The sequence below is a fragment of the Carassius auratus genome, chromosome 9 (assembly GCF_003368295.1).
Source record: "Carassius auratus strain Wakin chromosome 9, ASM336829v1, whole genome shotgun sequence".
NCBI lineage: Eukaryota > Metazoa > Chordata > Actinopteri > Cypriniformes > Cyprinidae > Carassius > Carassius auratus.
The window spans coordinates 28779768-28788938 of record NC_039251.1 but is presented as its reverse complement, the minus strand read 5'-3'; the positions used below and the strand labels follow the sequence as shown (position 1 = coordinate 28788938).

At 35.5% G+C, this 9171-nt stretch overlaps 1 protein-coding gene across 3 annotated transcripts in view; it reads right to left on the bottom strand.

Annotated features, from left to right (window-relative positions):
• The window catches only part of LOC113108974 (nectin-1), a 41725-nt gene extending 33135 nt beyond the window's left edge, over nucleotides 1–8590 (bottom strand). For all 3 annotated transcript variants that reach the window (XM_026272423.1, XM_026272422.1, XM_026272424.1), the window contains exon 1: nucleotides 7268–8590. In XM_026272423.1, the coding sequence (XP_026128208.1) occupies nucleotides 7268–7334 (67 nt within the window). In that variant the 5' untranslated portion in view covers nucleotides 7335–8590. The remainder of the gene's footprint in view (nucleotides 1–7267) is intronic.
• Nucleotides 8591–9171: the final 581 nt, after the last annotated feature.

Genomic DNA, 9171 nt, shown 5'->3' with positions numbered 1-9171 from the left:
CAATCAATTCTTAGTAAAATGTATAATATTATTGGTAAAGAAATCATGTCCAAATTATACTCTGCAAGAGGGGGAAAATTTGTACCAAGTGACCATGTAGATTTATGTATTGGGAGGGGAAACATAGTAATACCCCATGCTAAAACAGTGTCTAATTGGTCAAGACACCTGCCAGCTGATCTGTAAATCATGAGGAGAAATTAATCCAGTCCTGTCACACTCTTATTCTCTTTCTTTTTCTTTTCTGTTGAGAGTTTTGTGTTCTGAGTTAAGTTTTGCCACAACGCAGTGTCTCCGAGTCCAACCTCGCATCTGTGTACACCTCAAAACTTCAACTCTGTATCTTCATCCAACACCCAACCATTGGCTTCCCAAAATTTCACTTCAAAAGACTACTGGACTTTCAATCAATCATCAAACTTGGGAAACCCCTTTTCTGCAATGACAGCAACAAGGGAATCCCCCAAACAAGCAGTTCAAGTTCCTCCAGATTCTAACTGAGCTGGTGCATTTAATTTGCATTGTTCTTAATTAAATGATTGATGGTTGTTCAGGTCTATGCAATTGCATATATTGCTATAAACTTGGGACTTCACATTTTCACTCTCTTTAATCTCATTCTTTCCTCATTTTTTTATTCCTGCAACTTGTGAATGTGTGAGTGTGTATGTCCATGTGTTACATTAGTTTATATTGTCTTAGATTTATCTAATAAAGTATTATTTATATTGAAAATAGAAGTATCTTTTGTATTGTGCTTGAAATAGAAAATTAACATTTAATTCATTATTTTGTTAACTGTGTTGAGTCAAATGAAACATGAATGAAGTCCCAGATGTTTTATTACACATTTGTTTGAAAGTTTTTGACTCTATTCACCAGAGTTTTTGTGGTTATCTAACTGATTTGAAAATATGAATTTGGGGCTTCATAATGGGTGTACTGTGGGATGCTATCATGAAGGAGGATACTTTTCTTTAACATAAATCCACAGTATGCTGAATTTAGTGTTATTCACCGTCCTTGCCAAAGTCATCCATCACTAGAGATATCCCCAGCTTTTGTTTCTGAAAGATTAGTTCACATTTAGAATATTTAACATAAAACCACCATAAAAATGTAATATTATAATTACAAAGGTGAATATTGAAGAGAAGAAGTTATGACTTTCCAGACTGTCTTCAAATTTCCCTCCAAAAAAAGGAAAATACATAATGTGATGTTAAACATGTGGCTTTGGAACAAATCATTGTTGATTTTTAGAGGGTTTTATAGGGAGTAACACAGCTGAAGCTGATTTCTCGGACATTAAAAAAATCAATGTTTTAATGTAGATGCATGAGTAAAAAATTTTTTTAAAACACCTCTCACAATTTAGCAAATACAAGACAAGACAAATAACCCAACTAAAGATTCAAAAACAAGCCCAATATTTTTTTATGATTTATTATCATCAATATGATTTATTATCAATTATTTATTACCAATAAATGTGCCTGTAACATACTAAACTTCTCTTCTATCTAAAAAGTAAAAAGTTATTTTACAAAAATTTAAGTGTAAATTTAATCAGTTCTTCACTGGCCAGATGAAACCAGCATGGCGTAATTTAATTCCAGGCTGCAGCACAGTTCAGATTGAGCAAAGGCAGCTGGTTCTTGTGATCTTGTCCCAGTGACCTTCTTGCCGATGAGATTTTCACAGGGGATCTGTCTCTGGGGCTCATCTAGTTCACATGGTCTCCGCTGACATTCAGGGCTGTAGAAGTGTTGATCCACCATCTGATCTAGATATGGACTGGATCTGGGTGACTGCAGTGACCTCGGAATAAGAAAGAAACAGTCTAATATTAGCATATATGCCAATGAGATCAATAAAGCACATTATAATAATAGTAAAAACTGTAAAACCGTAGTTGCAGTGGAGCAGTCAGGTCATGTGCCAGTGGTTTGGTGTCTTGGAAGCATTGACTGGCCACCATCTGAAAACTTGCAATGATGACAAAGCACCAATAAAACATTTGGCCACTTCCTTATAGAGAAAGAAAAGCACAATTTACCTAGAAAAAAAAGAAATTACTTTAAATTAAATTTGTGATTTTTGGAATACACAGACATACACAAAAAACATTTATTAATCCATCAAACAGCACAGGGAGCATTGATATTTACTGTTCATTTGTTGCAAGGATTTGTAACTGTACATTTAACATTATAGGGCTACCCTAAACAACATAAAAATTATATAACAATCCTGCCCTTTGTTGATAAAGACTAGTGGTAACGTTGTACGAACTGAATGATCCATTGTCCCAGTGTTTACTGAGCCAAGGTCTTTCCCTGACCCAGTGCACGAACTTGTGTGCACAACATACTTACTATCTAGGAAACTGTCTGAGACACAACCTACATTGATAATGGGCTTCCGTGAAAGGATTCAATTTATTTTCAGTCATTTTCATCGAACGACGAACTCCCCTTCCGAAGCGACATTCACAAGAACTTTGGAAAAGTTATAAATACACAATTTGGAAATCCTCCCAGTATTTTATAAGTGGTTTCAACACAGATGTGTGGCTGCAGTGAGTGAAAACAACCAGTCTATAATGTTTAAAATCTCCTCACTAATTGTTTTATAATCCCAATAATTCATAAACAGTCTCTTCACACTAGCAGATCTAGGTTTCTCAATACTATGGGGACATAGTTGGTGAAAGTCCCTCATTTGTGATGCTATCTGCCCTATTAACATATACACAGCCCTGAGTGAGAAGCAGCTGTCCACTATTACTGTTCTCTTGCTTTAGCTGCTGGAGGTGCAATGTAGAGGTCTTCACAGTGCACCCGAGATCCATCGACCCGTGACCCGTACGGGTTCGGGCCTATATTTTAAATGATCAGTCGGGTCCGGGTCGGGTCTGAATCTATTACTTTGGGTGTCTGTTTAACATTGTGTGTAATACTCATGCAATCAGAGTCATCAGTGTTTTTTGGAACTTTCAACTTGTAAAAATAGGAAAAGAAATGTGTGAGCCAAAAAAAAAAAAAAGCGATCTCTCTCTCTCTTCAGTTAGAAGCAGAGCGCGCAGACTTGGTAATAATGCTTGCAGACTTGACACACTCATATTTAATATATTTCAAGTCAGCAACAAAATCTCACGTGGACTGTCACATGAATGTTTTCTATGATGCTCAAATGGCGTTAAAAAGCCATTTTTTGATCCAGATGTGCAGTCTCAAGCACGTGTCATGTTTCTATGGCAACCAGTGAGGAACAAACCGCGCTTTACATTTTCTCCCATTTTTATAATAATATAAATGAATCATTTAATCTTAACATTGTAGTGGTCAGACTCGACGCAGAGCAGAGAGCACAGAGATGATAGCAAATAAATAACGTCAGCGCCCATTGGCACTGAACGAGCAATCATTATTGTAGTTCAAAAGGGCAGACAGTAAAGTTATCAAGCGACTTAACTCGAGTCAGAATTTACATGTACACAGTTGCATTTGTCATCCATTATCGTGACATCAAGTGGACTTTTGAAGATTAAGGGATTAAGTTTGGACTTGGAATAACAAGAGGAATAACATGGATAACTTTCTTGTCAGAGGATTATAATGCATCACGGGCAGTCAGGTACAATGAAGAGAGACTATGGCTCCTTAAATTAGGTAATACAAAAAGTTGTATTTTTCGCAACAGGTTAATGACTTGAAATGACAATTTAGGTAATATGTGACAATCGGGTACATTCAGGTCTGTGTCTTCCCGGCGGGTTCGGGTCTAGTTTTCAAATAATAGACGGCTCCAGGTCGGGTCTGGGTATGCATTTCTCGGATCTACACGGGTCAGGGTCTAGCTTTTGAAATAACAGAAGGGTCCAGGTCTGTTCGGTGTAGTACATTATTGGTCTCTTTCATTTTCAGATATATATTTCAAATGTTTAATTCTTTAAATTTTGATGATTATTACTTAAGAAATGGAGACCAAATATAACTTTTAATTAATTATGAAATAATTAATTAATAATTTATATGTATTTTTCATATTTGCCATAACATTACTACATTATATTCTTTGGGTTTAATGCATTTGCAGACAATGTAATTACATGTAACTATCACATTACTGTATATTCGCTGTTTTAAAGAAGATTGCCATTAAAGAGCCACACAGATGGGAAATCAAAAATTACCTGTATTACAGTGTATGATGTAGCTGTCCATCTGTGTAAAAAATGTGCAAAGTAATTAAACCAAAAAGTACGCGATTTATAAAGTTATTGGCTTCTAAAGTAAGGAGTCGACTCTGAATCGCTGAAACGAGTCTTTATAGATTTCGTTATAGATTTCGTTTATAGATTTTGCCCATCTCTATGTACGTCACTAGAACACTTTGCATAATAATCTCCGCCTACTGTCTTGGTACACTCCGCCTACCCCCCCCCCCCCACACACACACACACAGACGCTCTGGTTGGTGTGATATCATCATGTCGAGGAGATAGTGTGTTTTTAATTGTAAAGGCAAGTTTGTTTTGTTTTCACTGCCAAAGAATGAAGATCAGAAGAACCAATGGCTAAAATTAATACCTTTTGTTGTGTTCACAACATTTCACTGATGACTGCTTTTCTAATCTCGGTGAGTTCAAGTCGGGATTTTCAAAGCGTTTGGCCATAAAAGAGGGTTCATTACCAAATTTATTTGGACCAACAAGCATCTCCGAATCACAACCTGTGAGTATGATTATATGGTTATGTGTTTGTTTTCTCCCGAGCATCTTATCAGTATGTGTGCTGTCTGCAGCCTGTCTGCGCTGATCTTCATTTACAAACACATCATTAAAATGAAGTGTAACTCCATGAATGCTCAACGAAGATACATGAGGGAGATATCTATAGAAAGCTTGACATGTCTACTTTAAAACTAAACAAGTGCTGCCTAAAATATTCTGTGATAAAGTAATCCATATGAAAACAACGCGATGTCCGTTTTTCATGTCTCCCTTCATTATATCTAATGAGACCATGCCCCCGCGCTGAATGCACTATTCAGATTCAAACTGAAGCGCCCGGCTTGAATACACCTACACAGAAGAAAAAGCAGCGAGACTGTTCAAGTTTTTTATTTTACTGTTTGCTTCGCGACGAGAGGAATAAGACATAATTCACCCCAAAAAGATGCTAACGCATTGTTTACCGTGAAGTTGTGTGCGGAAAAACCAATCAAAACTGACTGTGTCAGTTGACCAATCAGAACACAATATGCTACCGAAAGGTGGGGTTTAAAGAAACTGAATCTTTTGAACAGCTTCGCGCGAACCGTTTGGGGATTTCTGAGAATTGAGGTAATTTTAAAATGATATTTTTACAAAATGACAATGTTTTTTAACCTTCGATGGATTTAAACCTGTTGTACAGAACTTATAAACAGTGATAGGAAGCTTAGAATTTTTATCTTACTGGCTCTTTAAATGTATAGCTACTATCAAGTTGATTTTCAAGGAAAATATATATATATCAATCCAAGTACACAATATGCCTATATGACCACATACATTTTAAGAATCACATGCTTTTTTGTTTGTTTAGATAAATTGTTTAGAAGGGTTTGACCAAACTGTTTAAAACTAGGTTATTTACAAATCATCCAAACACCTGATTAATTCTAATACTATTGAATTGTAAAGAAATTACAGCTTCATCTTTGAAATCTGATTGGTTGATAAATTTTGAACACGTTTAATTCAGGTGCTAAAATAATTAATATCTACAGGGCATGAGCCCAGAGAGATTTGAGTGTACAGAGGAAACAGTTTGAGCGAGAGGAGAGACACGTTTTAAGTGTTTTCGGGTGAGAGCAGCATATATCTAGTGAACTTGACTACACTTAATTTAAATATCCACCTTTCTTCAGAAATATAACTTACAAAACACTTCTAAATATCCACTCAAAAACATTAAATATGTTGTATGATTTTTTCAATAAATCTTGTCTAAAAAGTAACATTTATTTAGTGCACCTTACCTGATGTGTGAACTTGAGAAGATGGCGCTGCTGTTTATCCCACAAAGTCACTCAGGCTCGTTCACGTGCAGAATGATCTCAGAAATGCAATTGCAATTCACGTCTCGCATACTTTATTGCCCATTTTAAATTGGAATCATGGCAGAATATTCTGTGATGTTCACTAAATGTCTGAAGTGATTAGAGAAGCGTAAGAAACATGCAGAGGACTATTACTGATAACTGAAATAGTAACTGAAATACATGATCAACTGGCTGAGTTCAAGCTATAGTGTGTTTATTTTGTCTGGCAGGTATATCAATGCCACCTAGTTTTTAAAAACTGAAAAAGGGAAAGCAATGTGGTCCTGAGTGCGATACAAGATGCACATATGTTTTAATTGTGTATCGTTGTTTATGTGTCGTGTCCTCCGCCACAACAATGATCACTTGAAGGAACGCAATGGATTCATTTAATATTAGTACATTTATTCTAAGAAAATGCAAGCAGCTCTTAATATTAAATATAAACCAGGTATTTTTTTCCTCTGGTCACTTGTATTTGTTGTCATTGTACCCTACTTAGCATGTCCCTAAACATAGCAGCGACTACCCAGAAAGCTGTTCGCTTTCGGTCTCATTTAGCTGTACAAAACAGTTTGTGCTTGATATTCACAATTGATGTGTCCTATCATATTATTTGTAATCTGTTATCTTAATTATGAACACACTGGATTATACTGCAAACAGTTTTACTGTTTACTGCATGTTGTTATTCTCCTTGTAATTTACCTATAGGCCTTATGAAATGGAAGTCTCACCTATAGGCTTACTTCCACGTTGAGGAAAAAGGTGGATTGGCTGGATTTGTTTTTGTTAGTTAAGTCAATGATTTATAAGCGTCTTGAAAAATGGGGAAATGGGTTATGTCCTCTTAAGTCCCCCTCTCTTTGTAATACATGTGTCATACCCATGTCATTATACAAAGTTGTGTGCTCATATGTCACAAAAACCAGAGCACACACAAACACCCACACACAATAGAAAATATAAAGCATCATTGAAGGCTAATGTTCGCAACATCGTTTTTTCTATAGCCTACTGCATATTTAATCAAAGAAAATTTCACAATATCAATAGCACTTTTAACACCTTTACGAACAACAGACTAAGCATTTAAAGCAGCGAAATGCGCTCGTGCTCGAGCTCGCATCAGGGACACTGTGGCTTCCGTTTTCATGTAAACCAGCCTACTCACCTGCTATTTGAACGAAGACTGAGGAAAAGAGAATTAGCCCATGCAGCGGTGTCACGGAAAGAAGCATCTCGTTCAGTTTAATCTATCAGTTTAATCCATCCATACAATTTCCGTACAGTAATGAAGATGGACGCAGAGAACACTGCATCTGACGTTAGCTGCTGAGGGCGGCACAGCCACAGAGCCTTTGTTCTTAACAGAGTAGATCCACTTTACGGCTTTTAAGGGATAATTTGCTTTTATTACACACGATAAGTCATGCTTTATGCCTGTATGCGTTTTATAATTATATATTAATAATTTTTAAAATATTAATCTTGTGTAATTAATGTGGATAATTATTAATTTCACTGTATTATGCGAGTTATTTCCTGTTTGTGATTTTAAAAATAATGTTAGAAACTTCTGGGCATTTAATATGAAATATACTTTAATCGCAAGATTCAAAATAAATGATTATTCCAAAGTCATGAACATGGGCATCATATATTTTTCTATATGAAAACTAAAACATTTCAATAAAACACATAAACAAACAGCAGCATTATTTTAAAAGTAACTATCTAAATATACACAATAATTAAAGTGAAGTTTATAATTCACTATTAGCTACACGGCTTAGGCTACTTACAATAAACTTAAATGAGGGTATGCTGCCATGCACTGGACAGTATTAGTAATGGTAATGCTTCCAGATTCATTGAGGGCTGTTGTACATGGAGGATACATCCCCATGCATCCTTCAAATTCAGCTGAATGAAGGATGCAAAACGAAGGCTGCCTTCCAAGGATCCTTCACATCGAGATGGCCTTCAGTGAAGTTTGATGATGCGGCAGGCAAGATTTGCTGCCTTCGTAAGATGCAGCCTTCCATTTGAGAAGCACCCATCGACAAACAGTCAATCTGCACATCTAGTCAGAAACCAATCACATCATTTGGAGGGATGTATTCTAACCCCTGATTTCCACTGTACGGGTCTGCAGCGCTTTACGGCTCCGACGCGGCTACCGGAGCTGATCACGGCCACTCTAGTCAATAATAGCTGATAATAGTCAATGTTTCCACTGTCGGTCCAATGCGAGCCAGTGCTTCAAACCACCCGGTGTTCTGAAATTTTCGGTTACTGAAGATATTTGGTGTGTCATTGGGCGGAGCATACATGAATAATCACGAGTTTCCTGTTTCGCATTAAAGTGACCCTGAAAATATCTAATAATTTATTTTACTGTCTATGGAAAATATTAGTGCGTTGTGGTTGTCATTGAAACATAAACGATTTTCCAAAAGGTAGCCTATGTTTTAGCGTAGAATGTCATTACACTTAGTGTATTGTTTTTATTAGTATTGTTAATATGTAAAATAATGTATAATTTATAGGCTCCAATGAGCCTACAACAATTTACCGATAATATTTTTTATTTTACATAAATAAGAGTCCTTAAAATGTGTCGTTTAATAACTTTGCCAAAATGTATCAGTTGTTCCATAATAAAATGTATGATGATTATTCTGTCATTCTTCTCATTCTTAATCGTTTGCTTAATCATTGAAAATAAGTTTTTAATAAAGCGAAAGCTGAATGTTTTTTTTTTTTCAATAAACACATGAACTTGATTATAAACATGCTTAATCTCTTTATTTTGTTTGTTTCTTTTTTTTTTTTACCCCCAAAATTATATAATGCACTATATAGTTAAAAAAAAGTCTTTATACACTTTATTTTTGTTTCTAATCATATACTGCATTGTGGTGCACTTTGTGATTAATTTAAGATTAGAATGAAAATCATTTTGACTGTGTATTGATCAAGTTTTGAAATCCACAACCTTGCAGTATCTTAGCAATGTTTTGCTTATTTTCAACAAACTTATAACAATTAAAATGTATTATATAGTTTATCTAA